The following is a 19,211-nucleotide window of genomic DNA, read 5'->3' on the forward strand; positions in this document are numbered from 1 at the left end:
GCGATGTTTCAGAATCGTGTTAATACACCTTTAAGTTCGATGAGACGGCACACCATGTTAGGTATCTGTCAAGCTCAGCGGGCATGAAAATGATGTGTCACAGAAACGTCCACTTATTGCTCTTCGACATTTTGCTCCTCGTAAATGAAATTTCCTGCAGTTTATTTTTGCCCATTGTGTGTGACAGCATTGGTCAGTGTTCTCCTCAGAAGTTGTATTAAATTTCACGCATAATTTGGTTCTAAACTACAGGTAACAGCTGCTTAAGGTAATAAGACTGTTCTATTAATTATGCTTATTGCCCGGAAAAATTTACATTACGTCATTTCTTAATTACGCTTCAAAATTAGTTATTTTTTGTTTTCTTGTATGTTCAAAAGCTACATAAAAAGTTTAAAATGAATTATTTTTGAATTTCATTCTTTTTTGCTTTAGGAGAGAAATATTTATTATAAACTTGTTCCCCGCGAGCCAGCAGGATGATCTTCAATGTGAAGCATAAAGCTTTTTCTCAGCATACAATGAAAAAACTTGCGTGATAAATTGTTGCTGTGCTGCATTTCGTTAAACATGATTGTATGAAATAAAAGTGCAAATAAAGCACATTCCTTATTAACTTTCTAATTGTTGACTTTTACGCTCTCTCTATATAATATTCAGAGTTTCCGAAACTCCCGAGATGGTTCTCAAACATTAGTTCCCCAATTATGCCAAATATGATTGCAGAGAATAATAAAAAACGCAAACCAAAATTATATAGGTGAATACATATCTAAAAAAAGCAATATATGAAATGTAATTACAAGACACCGATTTGCATTTTTCGTAAACTGGTGACAAATAAAGCCAAGCGCGTGTTTCAACTTAATATGTAAAAATAAAACATGTTGCTTCATTTTTCGGAAGTTATAAATACTAAGCCACCAACTTGCCAACGTTGACATTCACGCGCAATTGAATAAATTAGGGAGAATGCTGCTGTAGTTGCCATTTTTACATTATTGAGGGCATCATTATGCCCTCTCTTCGGCTCAAAACATCAAATTGACAAAAAATGAACAAGAGTTGCTTTAGATTGGAAATGTGTACCTATACGTCTTTGTACTCGTCGTAGTACTGCTCCTGGTGAAATACATTACTGGAAAAAGTTCGTCTAGAAGCATACTCGAGTCGGATTTGTGCATGCAACAGCTTCTTCAGCACTAATGTATACGCGTCGTCATGCGGTCATGGAAAAAAAATCGGTCCACGCAGAAAGTGTGTTTTGGGACGGCCCTCACAATTACCGCCTTTATTCACCTGAAAGTGTCGTTTTCCCTTTCTAGTCACCTTCGGAAAAGAAATTTCTGTGGAGTAAAGCCCCAAGTTTATCTCCTCAACAGCACTTCAGGAACGAAATATTTTGACAGACACCGCATCTGCACATTTTACGCCAATCTGCTTGAAGTGGCTGAAGGAGTTTCCGAGACTGAGAGATCTTCTTCTGACGTAAAGTTCATGAACAGAGATTATCTAGGTCTTCCATACTACAAAAGTTCTCCTTATAGTTGATTTTTACTATTTTTGTGCTTGTACAGAGATCACTACAGGATAACTATGAGTTGTGTAGATATGCCACAAAAGTTCTGCAGAAGGACTTGTTCCGTGGCTAGTTTGTTCCGGATGAAATTCGTAGTGTAGTGCAACAAACGACAAGATGGACAAAAAAAGCACTTATGGTGTGTCGTTTTTTGTGTCCGTCTTGTAGTTTGTTGCGCTACAATATGAATTTGAGCCACAAATATCAGGGGAGTGCAATAAGCTTATGCATACTAGCACAGGCTGCTCAGCAGACGATTGCCAGGCAGTCGGCTGCATGATTGACGAAGAAAAAGCTGCTTCACTGCTACCATTTCAAGCTTTTGAAGCAAACTGAACTTCAGAAAGGACACGGTCATTTCAAAGACACAGACAAATTAGCGTTGGTCTTCACGTCCTCAGACGTACCCGGGTATGCGTTAATTAAGGTCCAGACAAGATTAAAAAGTACGCAAAGCTCTCAGTGTAACAAAAAAGATAGTTAAATAAAACAGTCTACTCAGCGTGTTCATGCATAGCAGATGGTTCGAGCCCGCACTTTCCGTGCAATTGTAATAGAACGGATAGTCCTTAGACCACCTTGAGTGTTAGCTTGAGCACTACAACGTTTATCCAAATTGAAGGGCACGCTTTCAGCAGTATCGCTCGTCTATCACTACTGTTATTGATCGGGTTACACATAACGTCTGAAAGCAGAAATTATTCAAGCGTTTGTCTGAAGCCCTGTTCCTTGACGTAAATATAGCATACGAGTAACTCGCTACACGAGGCAGTTTTTGATACTCTGCGATGGTTGGCCTGGGTGGTCGAATATCCCGATGGAATTCGACCACCCAGGCCAACCATCAGCTACTTGACATGAAGGGTATTCTTTGTGTCAACCGACGACGACACAACTGCACGAAACTATACCACCCGGGAAAGCCAAGCCCCATTTTATTCAACCTCGCCTTGTTAAACTTATGAAATGTCTGCTGAGTACGATCGCGGTATACATATACGCAAAAGACACATATGCCTGGACATCTACCGTCACACACCCTCAGATACAAGCGAGGCTTCAAAAAGTTGCAAATTTGACCGCGAGCTATCTCGGCAAGCAGGACTTCAAAATATCACCGGGAAAATTTGCGTTAGTAGCATTTACATGTAAACCAAGGAGACACTTTGCCGTTTCTATTGAAAGATGGATTTTTATTGTGCCCATGCCCACAATTTTCCGTGAACAATCATAGACAGAGACTTTTGTTGCAGCTGATGTCTGTCTTACATGAAACAGCGCTCGACAGACATATCCCAGGTGTCCAAGTTTTTGTGCGGCAAAACTTTGGCCATGTCGGTAGACTGTAAACTGGAACTGTACAGATCACTGTTTCTGGCTTTTTTAGATATGATCTGCCCGCACTGACTAATACTCTCAAGACTATCAGACTATCAAGACTCTCAGACAGGCTGTAGAAACTCAGGCTCTCAGAGTCTGCCTTGGCTAGCCGAAATGAGCGCCGACTGAAGGGACTATTTCCATTGGACAGTACTCTGTAGTGGCAAAGCAGTGGCCCACGGAAGGTATTTTTGCTGGGCCCATTGTCATCACCTTGAAACACTGCCTTCAAAGAGCCCACAAGTGTCGTATCGTGCATTAATTTTTGTCTATTCCCCCCGACTTTCATCAGGCTTCAGCCCCACATCTCAGCCAGCAATGCCACCGTGGAGCTTACACCATCCTGAAGTGCACCTCAATGTACCCTTAATAAAAAAAACTGAACTCGCATCACTAGTGCTGGAACAGCTATCTCTGATGCTTTTGGACGAGAAGTACACCCATTATGTACATGTGCACGCACTCTGCAGTGTTCGTTTGGAGCAGTGGTCGTCCCAGCGAAAGATATTACCTCCAGTTTCAAGACAGCCCATCCAACGTCATTGGCGGTGGCAAAGCTTGCTGCTCTTCGCGCTGCACGTGACCTAGTCAATCGCGGACAGCCTCAACGTTGTCCAGTCTTCAGTAATTCAAAGGCAGCTCTGTAATCTTTACCCTGTGGCACGGACCATGCGAAGAGCAGGTCTTTGAGGTTCGGTATCTATTTCATAGTACGTTTGGGGAAGCACACCATGTCACATTTAGGTGGCCTTGAAATCACTGTGGCGTGATAGGCAATGAACACGCGGACAACAATGCAGCGTGTTCATTGCAACGCTTCAATGCAACAGGCTTGAGGCAATACCGCTATCGAGGACTGACGCTCCTGGCCAACTTCGTGTCGCCACAAGGGAAATTGCTCTCTCCACTTGAAATACACGTAGACCGCGCAATCAACACTACAGCCCGAACACTTTACGTGTACAGACACCTACTGGACTAAGCCAAAATGATGCCGTTCTACTTCGCCGTTTGTGGCTGAGAGTGGCTTTAACGAAGTCATAATAGTTTCGTATCAAAATGGCTGGCCATCCACCCATTCTGTGACAAGTATGGTAGCGTAGACGCACTACACGTCTTCAGCGACTGTCCTTGCTACACTGCACCGAAAAAATCACTTGCGGTTGCGCTAGGTCGTATACATCGCAGACAGATGACGGAGGAAACCGTCCTGGTATGTCGTTCAGAGAGGTCATTACGGGTAAAGTGACGAAAGCAGTCCCAGATTCTGGAAGGCAACACACTTGCACCGGCTAATATAGCCTAACGCTGTTATGATGACTGTGAAGTGCGACTTTGTGTGCGCGTGCTCTCCTATCTCTCTCTCTCTCTCTCTTTTTCTTCGTCTTTCAAACTCCCTCACGTCTGTCCCCAGTGTAGGTAGCATACCCGTCATTCTAGTCTAGTTAATATCCCCAGCTGCCTTTTCTTTCCATCCTGTTCCTTCCTTTTGTATCATTGTAATTCGTTCAAGAGTGAACATGTGGTATCATTTATGTATGTCGGAATTAAGTCTTGTTACGAATGCATTTGATAAGTGTGAAGCCCATTTTATAAAAAATGAAGATAATACATGCCTAAGTGAACTGTACGTATTGTTGAAAGAGGTACGTACGTAATCGAAGATCCATGTGGTAATGTGTTTTGTGTTTTGCGCGTAAATATGCTGAACTTTTCGTCACAATTTTAATTGTTGGAACGTATGTCTGGCTTTGTTAGCTCCACCTATATTTCGCTCTGCCATAGATGTAGTATATAATCATGCATGAACCAGGCCAACAATCAGTTTTTATCTACGTATATGTGTAAAGGTATACGTACGCTCCCGCAATAATAAATGATCATTGTGTCTTCAGGATCATAATGTTCAAAGAAATTGTTTTTCGGTAAGTATACGACTTCTGATGTGGCTGTAGTTGTAGCGTGTCACGTCAGTTGTACCACTAGCATGAGAGGATACCTTGAGCATGGGAAGAATAGCAGCCATGTGAAACGCATACCACGATCGTTTGCGGCTATAGTGCCTGTGTTTTAATTGAGTCGCAGTATATGAAGCAATTATAGCAAGACCAAACCTATTTTGTTTTAACTTTGAAAGCATGCGCTTAGGCGCACAACAACTTCGTGTCTTAAATGTCCACGCAGTGTTTTTTTTGTTTTGAAGTCCGACAGTGTGCGCTGGAAGGTTTCCTGAATCCACTGGTCGATGTCGGGTGGTGCGGCGATCATGAAGCCTGTTGCATGAATGTAGTAAATATGGCTTTAATATGGCTTGCCAAAGTCTGCAGCAAGTGCGCCGATGTCATATTGTAAAGCAAGGTGGTAAAAAGGGGCAGGACTCACCAATGAGGGCCTTGGTACTATTGCGCTCAGAGAGTGGACGAAGACTAACCGTGTAAGCATAAAGCCGGCACGAAGCCTCCGCAACCTACCATTCCTCTCGACAGGTTTAGGCACTAGGTAGGTCTAACATCTTTCAAGCTTCGTATACAATGGAGTGATGTATCTCTTGTGGAGACAACGCTTTATGAACAAACATAATAAAGGTAACCGCAATAAAAAGAATGCCGAGCGTCTCAATTGAGCTCAGCATTGCCTTCACTGCAGCAGATTGCAATGATTAACGCCTAATTCTTCAAAATGGTTCTCAGTAGAACTTGTTAGGGCATAAACCATGCTTTTGCATCGCACGTTTTATGTAGTCGTCATGTCTTCGCTTCTAACCTCTAAGTATTTCACGTCATATTGTAACGAATGTAGCGGCCTCACAGTAACGATGTTCTATTTACACGGTTTATTAAGGCCAAACTTGTGCCCAAAGTGAACGACGCACAGCAATCAAGATCCAAGGGCGGTAGTCCTCGTAAGCCTCTGCCTCGAGCACCCTCGTTCTCTTCCTCTTCACGTGCGTTGGCTGTTCGGCGGAGTACCGGGCACATGCAGGGCCGGCTCGTGCATTGCGGCTGGCTTCGTTGCTCGTAGTCGTGCCGTTAGCATTTCTCTGGTTCCGAACCTCCGCGTTGCGCGGAGCAATGATAATTTGCTGTGGCAATATATCATAAGCAGAAGCGCAAGCCACATAAACAGTGACCATCACGAGGTGACAAAGCGAGAAATGAGCAATATGTAACAACTTTTAAACGCGAAAGTGGCGAGAATCGGAATCATGTCGGTAAGCACCTCTTTCACGCCCGTGCAGTGTCATAACGACACCTGAAGGCTAAGCAGCAACAGCCTGCGCATTCTCCTCATTACTTAAGAAAAAAATATCGTAAGTGCTCAATAAAGAGTAGCCAACATGTATTCCACAAACAAAACAAGGAAAAAAAACGAATTTAGCCAGAACCAACACTCTAACTAACTACGTTTTTCGAGGTTGTGGCGCATAAGGTTATTATGTGTTGCTAAATCTTCTATTCAAAGACCACGAGAAAAAAAACCTTAGATAATGAGGACTTCGCCAGGGGCTACACTCAGCGGGCTAAATAATGGTTAGCTGGCTCACAAAAGCTGGCCCTTAGAAGATGCGTGACACCTAGTAAATACGAATCATTTCTTTCCTCCACGAAGGTAAAGACGAGGTCAGTCTACCACACCTGTAGCGCTAGTGCTGAGGCGTGGTGCGTTTTCCGCCATGATAACTACATATTCTCTATCTTACTTGTCTTAATCGCGCAACGATATGCACAAGGGCAGTTCACAGTAAGCAAATGCGGACGCGATCAGAGTGGTTCATTCATCGCGACAAGCCCCGCACATCCGCATCGGCTTATTCACCCATCTCAAGACGCCAATATCTGCCCTTCACTTCAGCGTACAATGCCGGAACTAAGAAGATAAGTGGTCTTGATAAACGGTCCGTCTTCGGCGTCTAGTTGCGGCCTTTTCGAGAGCGGCCTTTTTCGAGTTGCTGCCTTTTAAAGACGGTAGTCTTTCTTGGGGATCTTCGACGCAAAAATTTCTGTCTGTCTGTCTGTCTGTCTGTCTGTCTGTCTGTCTGTCTGTCTGTCTGTCTGTCTGTCTGTCTGTCTGTCTGTCTGTCTGTCCGTCCGTCCGTCCATCCGTCTGTCCGTCTGTCTGTCCGTCTGTCTGTACATTTGTCTGTTTGTCCACTCTTAACAGCATCGGGTATTTGAAACGGCCGACCCCATCCGCAGCGGCCACCTATGTTGCTCAAGACTAGCGTTCATACTTGTGCGATTGTCGATTAAAAAGCAATTATTGCGCGTCTCTGGGGCACCATGACAACACGTATATATTCTGCATGTGCGAATTTTACTACAATGGGCATACATAAATAATTTTAAGGAACGTAGTGCTTATCACGCTGCGCTGACCATCCAACGCTTGTAAGGAAAGGCGAGTGTTTCCAACGCTTTGCTAAAACGAGATGGTGGTGGCACCTACCCGCTGCCTTGCGTTCTACAGCTTATCACCTCTCATGCGGGCATGCATACCCGTCTCAGAGCCACACGCTTTGTTTTTGAGAAAACAAAAACTGCTAGATGGCGGTCTTGTCTCACGTGTGACAAGACTTGATGCGCTCGTTCGCCTCCGTTGCATGCTCGAGGTACTCTAACGCAGCGCCTCCAGTATATGATTCACCAAATTTCTTGAGCAGAACATAAAATGAATGTTTTGTTCCCTCTCTTCACACACAAGACTATCGTTTTTCGACGACATTTGCAGATAAAATGCAGATACGGGGTCATTTTTTTTGCTGCTCTACCTCGAAGAGCTCCTGTGAAAACTAATTTTTGGAATGGATGTAAGTGTCTTTAAAGGTTGCGATATGTACAGGCATGGCCTCTTGAACTGCGCGTGCGCATGTCAGATGAGACTCGTGACTCAGAATCGTGACTCAGAAAAACACGAACGTCACTTCGCTCGCGGTCGCGTCCACGTTATCGAAAGGAGCACGCTGCTCACATACTATGACCAAATAATTGCATGTGACAGTTATTTGTTCGCACTCGTCATGTGTATTACTTTAGCGATCGTCTTGTGCATATTTATTTCTGTGTATTTTTTTAGGCGTGGTGCTTAGACAGTTATTTCTTTGCCATCCTGCTGTGTATGCTCATTTCGTGCTTTCTGCAGGAGGGGCGCATTGTAAGTTTCGAGCTGCTTGCCATTCTTCACATAAAATGGCAGTTTATGGCTGAAGCATTCATTCGCCATTGTGGTGAAACAATAAAATAAATGCTCAGCTACCTCAGTGAAGACGCGTTTCACTTTCCTGTTATATCAATCCCCCAAAAAAGGGATCAGCCATGTTTGATTTACATCGTTTTTTGCCACCACAAAGAAACAGAAGGAATGCGAACAAATATTTAGTCGTGTGTAATGTAATAGCGAAAGACGTCTTTCCGGGCTTAGAGATGAACCTTCTCTCAGGAGATCTTTCTATGTGCAGTATCATGAACAATGTCATAGAGAAGTGTTTGCTTTATTTTTTCTTGCAGATACAGCATAAGAAGGGGGGGGGGGGGAGCATCGATGCTTACATGCATCTCTTCAGTACCATTTTATTTTTGTGCGTAGTGTTCGGTTCCACAGTGCTTATTTTATGTATCATAGCATTCAAAAGCTGGTGACAATTTACCACATAGAAAACTAGAGTCGCCGCTATATTGCTAACTACCGTAATGGGGCATCTTGAAGTCTAGTTTCCACTGCATACGAGCTTACCTGATTTTACCTATGTGTTGCATCTTTCCCCGGTTTGAAGTACTCGCAATATTACTTTGTTCAAGAGTTCTTGCATGCATTTCGAAACATTCTAAGGCTCTTATGAGTTTTCGTGAAGCTCTACGAAAACTATTATAAAAGTCTTGAATTCGTATTTAATTTTATGTCATTGCTGTAGGATTCGTATCTGAGTAGTTCTTACCTTAATTATCCGCACGTCCGTAATGAACGCCAACAATCGTCTTCTTTTACACACCCTGCTGGTGCCTGTATATCTTTCTGAAAGAGTTGATTTTGATACTCCCTCTCTGACAATATCCCAAGATATCCTGATATTTTTTCTGGTTCCGAGGTGGTGTTGTATATAGGGGGCAGGGGCAATGTTTTAACTTAGGGCTGACCCCCCCTCCCCCCCCTCGCCTCGCCTCCGGCGTTGGTTCAGAAGAAAACACGACACGCCTCACAATGAACAAAAAAAATCTCTGAATATCCACGAAGTGTACGACGAGGAGTGGCCGAAGCTCCGGAGGTAATCAATTTGGTGTATCGTAAATCCTGTGTACACTTCGCTCATACGATAAGCATGTGAAGACGTGACAAATAGGAGGTGATACAGCATTTACAAACACAACTATTTTATTTGTCGCTGTATATACAATGAAACGTTGCTTTTATTGATCCTTCATTTTGAAGGCTTCATTATGACAGTTTCTCGAGCTCTCAACTTCGGGTGGACACGAAGCTGGCCTCTCGCTTAGGCTTCTAGAACCCTAAGCTCTTCATCGGCTTAACGGCGAGCCCGCGCTGCAGCTGCTTTGCGAGCCCTCTGCGCCGCCACCTTGTCTTCATTATATTCTCACAGTTATTCGCAACTCCATAAAACGTTCCACGTGGAGCGTTTTGTGATAGCTAAACTTAACACGGTAAACTTGGCGCTATCGCTTGGCGCTGTGATGAACTTTCTTGGTTGTAGCATCGAATGGCGTTGCTTCGTCGAAAGCGAAAAGGTGTTGGCCGCAGATCACCTCACTCGCATCGGCATAAAACATTTCACTGGCAAAACAACGGAAAACGTTGCGCTGTATGTACAAACACTGAGTCTCTTACACGAACCGCGCCAGACTTACATCGAGTTGGAGAACCTGTTCAGCGAGCCTGAGGTTGAAGAAGGCAACTGCTCATGTGAAGTGGACCTGCACAAAAGCTGCTAGCTGCGTTGCGTTGCTGCACTGCTACAGCAAAGACCTCAACAGTTTTAGAGGTAACTATGGGCTGAGATTCGTGTTGCTGATTGCATGTATCCCATTATGTTCCGTTGCACCGTCAAAAGCTGAATACGCCTGCCGTTCACTTGATTATTGAACGGAGCTGTGCCGGGGTCAGTGTATCTTGAGATAAGGCGAATAGTAGTTAAGCTTTTAATAGGAGTGCGCTTTTCTTTATGTTCGCGAAGGCATGTTATTAAGTTTATAACAAACGAGGTCGTGGGCTTCTGAACACTCGCTTCTTTTTGTTAGCTGTACTTCATATTTAATTTCATTTTATTTTATATATACATACAGCAGCCCATCATGCGTTATTGCAGGAGTGGTGATAACGTCCCCTGCCAAGCACAGAAAAAAGTCGGTCATTGGCAGAGTGTGAACAAACCAAGACATAGCAATCAAACGTCCAACAGTTGCAGGAAAGTAGCTATATTTGTACAAATCAATTCTAGATTTAAGCGGCAAAAGAATAGGATTATGCGAGCTACGAGTACAGGAAGGTTGAGCAAACAGAAAATACTGATTTAAGTACTTTCAGTTCATAAATTCGGAGACCAAAGCCCATTTCACCAGTTCAACCAGACACCATGAATTCAAAGCACGCACAATACGCAGGTTATATACGTTAAAGCTGTAAAGCGCGCACGAATTTCGCATACGAAGGACGAGTGCGGACTAGCACATGTAACATCATCACACTGTAAGAGCGCTCTTTCAACAGAAAGACGCACAAAAGAGGACAAACGCGAACAACTTTCACCATTCTTCCTGCGTCGTGTGACAGCAGCACACTCTTTTCATAAACGCGGCCGTGGCAGCGTGCGAAGTGAACTACGTCGTGTCCCTAGTTACGAGTCTGATAAGCGCGTACTTTACGTTTGGCCCGGCAATTTGTCTTGGCAGACGTTATAGTGCGTAAGCCGGTCTGCTAGGATGCTTTCAACCCCATCGACACCCAGTCAACTAGACACTGTCCTGTAGGGATTCTAGGTAGTGGCCGGGTCTCAAATAAAGCTTCGCGAGACAACTCTTTTGTTGAACGGGTTCAAACAGCGTGGGAAGGCGCCACTGTGGCAGTTCCCATGGAGTCAGAATCTCGACTCAGCTGCCATCGCGGACGCGAAATCGCCACAAAAGCCTTGACTGTCCAAAAGCGTGTGAAGGCGTCGCAGTCGCTGTTCTCAGGGATTGAGCACCTGGCCTGCCGAGTTCGGGAAACTTCTGGCAACACTGTAGCGGAACGATGCCTTGGACCGCTGCTGACGTTCGTGTCAACGGCCATCTCCACGGAGGAGTTCAACTTCCCCTCTCCACCGGACTCTACCCCCTCGCCCTTCAACGTCTTCAAGGCGTGGGCCGGGTGCGTCATTGTGTGGTGCGTACGTGCTACCATTGAACATTTTCGCTCAGCCAAGTGGTGCAATATTTGCACCCTTTCTGGTGGGTGGACCACTGAGACCTCGTCACGTGATTTGTGGCAAGAGTGGTAAGCGCCTTTTTTGGACCTTCGTGTAAGGAGACGGCAGGCTATAAAAGCCGAAGACATTTTGTAAACGATCGCTGAATCTTTGAACTTAGCTCAATAATCAGCTGAATCTCTGTAGAGTTCCATCTTTTAACTATCATGTAAATAAACCTTTCGTTCAGTATCCTATAAACGCGTCCCCTCACTGGGGAACATCGGCTATGCGGACGACGGCGGTAAGCCAGCTACCATAAAGAAAACCCGCCGTACCTACCATCGACCTCGTACCGTTAACAACTAAATGGCAGCGGTGAAATGGGCCTCGCGACATGATGCTGTGTTGCGGTGAGTACTTGGTCTTTGCTTTGACTTTGCAGGCTTCATTTTGTGAGTGTGAGTTTATTAGAAGCCGGATTGTGTGTGAGTTAGGGAGATAACCTATTTCTGAGTACTGAGTTAGTCATAGGAATCCCCTGCATTTGTTTGAGATGCAGGACCAAAGTAAGCCAGCAATTATGGGGGTTAACACACTACTGAAAAGTGCACTCTTGTATATTTGTAAAAACTAATGTATTAAGGTCGAGGAGGGTATAGGCAGAACACTGATTGTGAGGCTGATTTTGCAAAAAGCCAGTGAGAAGATTGAATTGGAGTTGAATGCTTTCGAAAGTCAGGCGGATAAAGAAAGAGAAGAGAAAGAAAGAGAGGAGAGAGAAGGCTAACAAAAGAGAAAGGCAGGAGAGGGAGGATAAAAGGGAAAGACAGGAGTGCGAGCAAAAAAGAGAAATAGAAAAACGTGAGTGAGAAATGGAAAAGCGTGAGTGCGCACTCGATCTGGAGATTGAAATGCTGGAAAGTAAGGTTAAGGCAATGCGTCCAAAATCTCAGTCATCCGCAACTGTAGCGCACGAGAAGTGCGATGAACAAGTGAGCGAAGTGCAGTTCAGAGCCGTAGAGAGGGCTAGCACGTATCAAGACAGCAGTAGGTTCGAAGATGAACCGAATGTGAGAGCTGCGAAAAATTCTGCTCCAGTGAGAGAAGCCGCCGAAGGCCAGAGTGAGTGCGATGAGGGGCTGTGCCAGTTGAATGCTAGTGAAAGAGCTAAGATAGTGTTCGACAAGCTGGCACGGACCTCAACTCAGGTTGTCGCGACGGTTAATCTTGCAAACGAGGTGAAAGTAGTCGAGAACACCGGAGAGAGCTCAGGAGAAGCAGCGAATACAGAGAGTAGGGAAAACAGTGTGGTTGCAGTCAGCTCCCAGCAAGGCGAGCTAACTTGTTCGAAGGAAAATAGCGGCATGGTTTCTAAGCGCGTTAAGCTGTCCACCAGTCAAGAGTGTGAAAGACATAATTTTTTACGAGAATAATTTAGACTGCGCGGGTTAGACAGCTGACGAAAGCTGTGAGAGGGCTCACGAGTGTGAAACGCGATCGAGAGACTCCAAAACGAGCCGCAAGAAGTGGCGCAGACGCAAGAGACGTTGGAGAGCAGCGAGCGAGACAAAAGGCACTACGCGTGTTGATGAAAGCTCGAAACATTTGAGCGTAGCAGGCAAAAAGAGTCGTTTCGCATCAGCGTCAAAGTTGCTCTGCATGCGTCGGAGCCGTTGGATGAAAAGAAATAGAAAAGCGGGTTTTTCGCGAATGCATTCCCTTGTAAGGCGCTGATACTTCAGTTCTATCGACAGCACGTTTCAAGGCGCGCACGAGGGCAGCTTCAGTACAGTTGAGTCGGCCCGACATGGCAACAATGCCAAAAAATCGAAATGCCGAAGTGCTAAAAAAGGTGGTGCAGATGCGCCCTTGAGTTGTGATTCCACCGATGACGCAAACCAAGGCTCACTTTCTAGTAGTGAGAAAAAGGTCGGTCGCAAATGTCGCCGCAAGAGAGTGAAGCGTGCGCGCGCGACAAAGCAAAGGAATGACAGAGCGGCAAGCAGCCGGACGAAAGAAAGAGGGTTACATCATTGGCTAGTCCAACGAAAGGGCCTTTGTGGCGTGCAGTAAGCGACCAGCGGCGCAACGGTAGGCCATGGCGCGCATTCTCGCGACGGAATGCACGCCGGGGATTTATAGCTTTGCGCTGACATGAGCATCGAAGGTGTCCTAGAAGAAAGGCAACACTAACTAAGCACCACGCGGGTGCAAGAAACAGGACATCGCCACTCTTTCCCGCGCGTTGCTCGGATCCCCTCTGCCAAACTGACAAAACCAGGCCGAAATCACGAAGGATGCGTGATACGCAGTTCGGTTTTTAGCACGTGAACGTTGTCGTCTTGGGCGCTTTCAAATCCGCCAAGACCACGACCGCCACGTGTACGATTGAAGTGAGGGACAGCTGTAGACTGGAGAGTCGGACAAAGGAATTTTTTAGGAAGCATGTTTGTTCAATTTTGGTTCTAATGTAGTATTTCTATATCACCTCCACGGATAGTTCGTTTAGCTACAGTTTCTTCCTGCTAGATTTTGTTATTGTGTAAGCTTTGTCAGAGTTTAGATTCAAGTGGTTAAGCATTATGCGGAAGAAGTAACCCGCATCAGTCAGCCGACTGCGTACAATGAGTTTTTCTCTGATTAAGAGCGCGTTAGTAGTGAAAGAAAATTTGTACGCCCCGCTAGTTTTGAAGGCATGGTAGCGTTGTCGAGCGGAGCCGAAGTTTGTATGCTTCGTGCTCTTTAGTGTAGTGCGAGGTTTTCTACCATCTTTAGAGAGTAATTGAGCATTGTTAAAGAATGTTTTAGAAGAAAACCAGAAGCGATTTTCGAAATGCTCCAGTTTGAGAATCATTCAATGAAGGGTTTCTAACACAAAACTTAGGCAAGTTCTGTTAGGTGCTCCTGAAGTGTATGGCATCTAGCGCTGTTTTATATGTTGTTCCTTGTGAACATTTACGGCCAGATGCGTGTTTAGAGGTGCCTAGGTTATATGAATATGACCTATGGTTAGGTGTGTGTTAGCATACTAAGCATTCTATGAGTGAGAGTATTATGTCGTGCTACGGCATATAGCAGTATACTGTCCGTTCTTTAAAAGACATGGGCTGACGTGAGGCTACCTTCAGCAAATGAGCGTATTAGTACACAAGATTTGTTCCTTTTTGCTATTTTAGTGAGTGCTCAGAGCTAAAGTGATCTCTTGAGGAAAGTGCTAAGCTTTAACGAACGTCGAGGCTAGAAATACATTACACGGATTTATAAAAAAAAGCAGTTCGATCTGTTGTGAGAGAGTTATCGTTGGCGTCAGGGTGTCCTACAAGTAGATACTCACGACTACGCCTTGAAAGTATGTAATCAGAAAATAGAGAATGCGAATATACTTTGTGTAGGTACAGGCAGCATTCCTGTGAAACCATTGCAGTTAGTTGTGTTTCATTATGTGAGTTAGCGGATGTTAGTTGCTACATAGTGGTGCGGATGGTAGGAAGTTGGCTTTGAGAGAGGTTGTATATTTTTGTGGGGGGCCAAATTGTATTTGTCGTTGTGTGCTTTTCTCGCAAGGTAAATATTTCCATCTTCAGTAGGCATCTCCACATCCATGAATGTTGTAACTTTGGCTGCACAAAATTCCGTAAAAATTTCTGAGTAGAATTTGTTTGTGTTTCTTGAGAAGCCTGGTGGGTTTTAATCGAGTTCATTATGCTTTACTGCGGCATGGTATTGTGTTGTGCGATTCGCCTTGCTGTTGTCGATCATTGTGAGGTGGTTTGGGAGTTGGTTACGAGTTCACAGTTGGAAGTTCCAAGCCAGGCCGTCGTCCTCGTCAGCAGCCATACTCTTCATTCCCAGCGGTTGGGAGCACTGGCCAGCCAAGATTTTCCGGGCGGCGGAGGAGCTGTAACGTTTGGCCCCGCAATTTGTCTGGGCAGACGCCATTGTGTGTAAGCCGGTCTGCTAGGATGCTTTCAACCCCATCTGCTCTTTGCCAGCTAGACGTTGTCCTGTAGGGGTTCTAGGTAGTGGTCGGGTCTCAACGAAAGCTTCGGGAGACAACTATTTTGTTGAACGGGCTCGAACAGCATGGGACGGCGCCACTGTGGCAGTTCTCATGGAGTCAGAATCTCGACTCGGCTGTCATCGTGGACGCGAAATTGTCACAAAAGCACCGAAAGTCCGGAAGCGCGTGAAGGCGTCGCAGTCGCAGTTCTCAGGGCACCTGGCCTGCCGAGTTCGGGAAGCTTCTGGCAACACTGTATCAGAACGCTGCTTTGAAACACTGCTGATGTTCGTGTCTGCGGCCATCTTTCCGGAGGAGTTAAACTTTCCCTCTCCACCTGACTCTACCCCCCGCCCTTCAACGTCTTCAAGGCGTGGGCCGGGTGCGTCATTGTGTGGTGCGTACGTGCTACCATTGAACATTTTCGCTCAGCCGAGTGGTGCAATATTTGCACCCTTTCTGGTGGGTGGACCACTGAGTCTTCGTCACGTGATTTGTGGCAAGAGTGGTCACCGCCTATTTGGAACCACTGTGCAAGGAGACGGCGGGCTATAAGAGCCGAAGACATCTTGTAGATGATCGCTGAATCTTTGTACATAGCTGAATAATGAGCTGAATCTCTGTACAGTTCCATCTTTTAACTATCATGTAAATAAACCTTTCGTTCAGACTCCTATAAACGCGTCCCCTCACTGGCGAACATCGGCTATGTGGATGATGGTGGTCAACCAGCTACTCTAAAGGAAACCCACCGTACCAGCTATTGACCTCGTACTCTTAACAGCGCGCAGTAGAGACCACGCTCCGTGGAGGCGGCGCTTCGTGGAGGCGACGAACTTTATAGCACGCCCAACGTGAGCCCGTCACGCGGTCTTGTTACTGATAACAAAGACGCTCTAAAGTTTCGAAGGTCAAACGCTATATAATGTATATAAATGGCTTGCCGTTAGCATTCCGGACAGCACAGCTCTGTGACGTAAGTACATGGTTAGACCCGCCTGTTGAGAACTGAGAGGTTGCTGGTTCGCTTCCACACCACAGATGCTTGCCTTCGGGGTTTTTCTTTGAAATCTGTTGGAATATATTTTTCAATGACACTTCCGTGACGGAAGTACGTCCGCGGAGCCGCGGTGGACCCCGGAATACTACACTTTTGCGTTAAAAGTAATGACGGAACGTGTTTTTCTTTTGGATTCAGATGCGTTGTAGAACTATTGATGTAAGATTCACTTCAGTACTCATTAGAACGTCTGGCGATCGCAATGACTTTCTACGAAATATTAGTGTTAAAGAGCATGAATAGTTACCTAATCAGGGATCTGGTGCTTCTACTGCATCTGATTACCCTTTTACTGTGATTATGTCTACTTTTTGATTGTGTTATGGCTGTAATTGTTCTTATTGCAACTAGTGATTGTACTCTTAATGTGTTATTGGTTATATTCAATGTTGATTTGTATCGTTCTAATCTGTTGATTCTACTGTCCTAGCAAGGTACGGTGGGTTTAGGTACTCCTAGTGCCTTATCTCCTGAGTAGATACACCTTCTATATGTGTTCTGACGAAATGAAGTGTATTTATATGTTTTCTCTACTTCCGCCTCTCGAGGCTAGGCACCGATATACGCACGTAATCTCGTTGTACCAACATGCGCAATCTTAGCTTTCTATTATTTGCTCCAAGCCGACAGCATTTTATCTCTTCTTTCGTGACAGTACAAGGAGACGGACGCACGGGGGTGGTTCACAATACACAAAAGTAGACCCGATGATTGTGGTTCATTCGTCGTGAGAAGTCCCGCACGTACGCATCGGAGTGTCAAGGCATCCCGAGTCGTCCATATCTAGCGTACGTTCGTCACCGCGCGATGCCGGATCTAAGTGGAAAAGTGGCCCTGATAACCGGTAGGTATTGATCATCTAAACTGCGCACCACTCCAGTTAGGGATTGTGCTACTCAGTCTCGAGGAACTCCTGTAGAAGCTGATTCTTGCAATTGACGCTGGTATTTTTAAAAGTCTGGATACGTGCATGGTGTAACAGACAGGTTTAGTGATGTACTTAGCTATTGTTTGAATCTGTCGACTTGGCTCTCCTCAGTGAAATAATGAAATCAGAAGTGTGAGGAAATTGTATCAAGTAGGTGTGTGGTATAATTAGCGAAGAAGGTTAACCTCCAACAATTGTCTCAAGAATAGTGTTTTGGCTGTCACACTGCATTTGCGTATAATGTAATGAGGAAGTTTAAAGGTAACATTGCTAGTGTATCGACATGTATTGGTCGCCACCCATATTTAGCACTTTCACGAGTTTGATGTTAGTGCAGGGTGTGTCCAGACAATATCGAGCTAATAACGTGGGTTTACCGCGAGAGCTGATATACGATCACAACAAGGTGCCATAGCTGTAAGCCGCCGCTACCGCCAGTGTCCGTAACCACTATCGCGCAAGAAAAGAGAAAAAGCTAAGTACATAAAAACTGCCAGTATGCAAAGAAATTCAAACTGGGGTCTACGGCATGCCAGTCCAGTGTAATACCACTGAGCAGCGTTGGTGCTCCAAACTCCGTTTGAAGCTGGCCTTGGGTAGGCTTGATTACGGGAAGGGAATCGATTCAATATGAGTAATAAAACGTTTTCGACAATAAAGTTGTCACCAACCAACCAAACGTTTTAGAACAAAAAAGAACAACCAGGTGTAACACAATGGAAATTGCGTAACTAGTGCGTCGTCAAACGCTCCCACCCATCTTCAGGCAGGATTCATCGTTGTCAGTCAGACAGAGAGCCAGGTATCCTAACCACTAGACCATGCCAGAGATGTTGTCAGCCAAAGCGTGAAAAATAGCACATAATTCCTTGAAAGTGTGTAGCGGGTCCCACGTTTCTCCGAAAAGTGACGAAGGATGGCATAATGAATTCTCTATACATGGACTTCATATGGGATCACCTCTTTACAATTATTCGTTTCTTGGCCAATACACCGGAGTGCGTGTGAACCTTAGACATAGGTCATCATCAACATCATGATCAAGAATACCTCCCTGCTACACGTATTTAATGACGTAGTGAGCACCTTCCAAGTGCGCTTGCAACAGTTGCCCAAAGAGTGCTCAAAAAAGTTTCTGAAAGGTCGCGCTTGCAGCTTTTGCTGTGACTGTGCTGCGTGTACTGTGCAGTCCTGGCGGTTTTTTACAAATTCAATAACTAAGAAATAAGGCGAATTCAAGTAAACAAGGCTGTTTCATTCCATTTTCTTTTGCTTCACAGTCTTGATGAACGTAAGTCATTTTCCAAAAACACTGAAGTTTAAAATATATTTCGCAGAAAGGTAATTTCTTATTTTTCAAATCCCCGTGATTGAAATCATTAACCCCATCTGCTAATCTGAGTGAAAAACGTTCCATGAATTGTTTTCTATGAAGTTGTTTATTTATTTATTTGTTTGTTTATTGATACGTGTATTTTAGCGTCCCAAAGCCACTATACATATATAAAAAACGCCGTAGTGAAGGACTCCGCAAATTTCGACCACCTGGGGTTATTTAACGTGCGCCCAAATCTGAGCACACGGGCCTACAGCATTTTCGCCTCCATAAAAAATCGAGCCGCCTCAGCCGGGATTCCATCCGGCGACCTGCGGGTCGGCAACCAAGTACATTAGCCACTAGACCACCCCGGCGGGGAAGAAGTTGTAAAGCGCCACATATTACCAAGTCAGCCTTTTGGCCACGTAGTTTGTTGTGGCCTGGAAATCAGATTTAACTCAAAATAATTTTACGCAAGACAATAACAAAACAGTGGCTTCATACCAACAATTGAGCAGCCAGGTTGCATGGGACAGCAAGCTTTGTCGTGA

General features: G+C 45.0%; 1 protein-coding gene across 1 annotated transcript in view; it reads left to right on the forward strand.

The window, feature by feature from the left end:
• Positions 1–17,075: 17,075 nt before the first annotated feature.
• The window catches only part of LOC119185559 (glucose 1-dehydrogenase-like), a 56,985-nt gene continuing 54,849 nt past the window's right edge, over positions 17,076–19,211 (forward strand). Inside the window, exon 1 of the mRNA XM_075890481.1 lies at positions 17,076–17,258. Within this exon, the coding sequence (XP_075746596.1) occupies positions 17,222–17,258 (37 nt within the window). The 5' untranslated portion in view covers positions 17,076–17,221. The remainder of the gene's footprint in view (positions 17,259–19,211) is intronic.

The sequence above is a fragment of the Rhipicephalus microplus genome, chromosome 3 (genome assembly GCF_043290135.1).
Source record: "Rhipicephalus microplus isolate Deutch F79 chromosome 3, USDA_Rmic, whole genome shotgun sequence".
Lineage (NCBI taxonomy): Eukaryota > Metazoa > Arthropoda > Arachnida > Ixodida > Ixodidae > Rhipicephalus > Rhipicephalus microplus.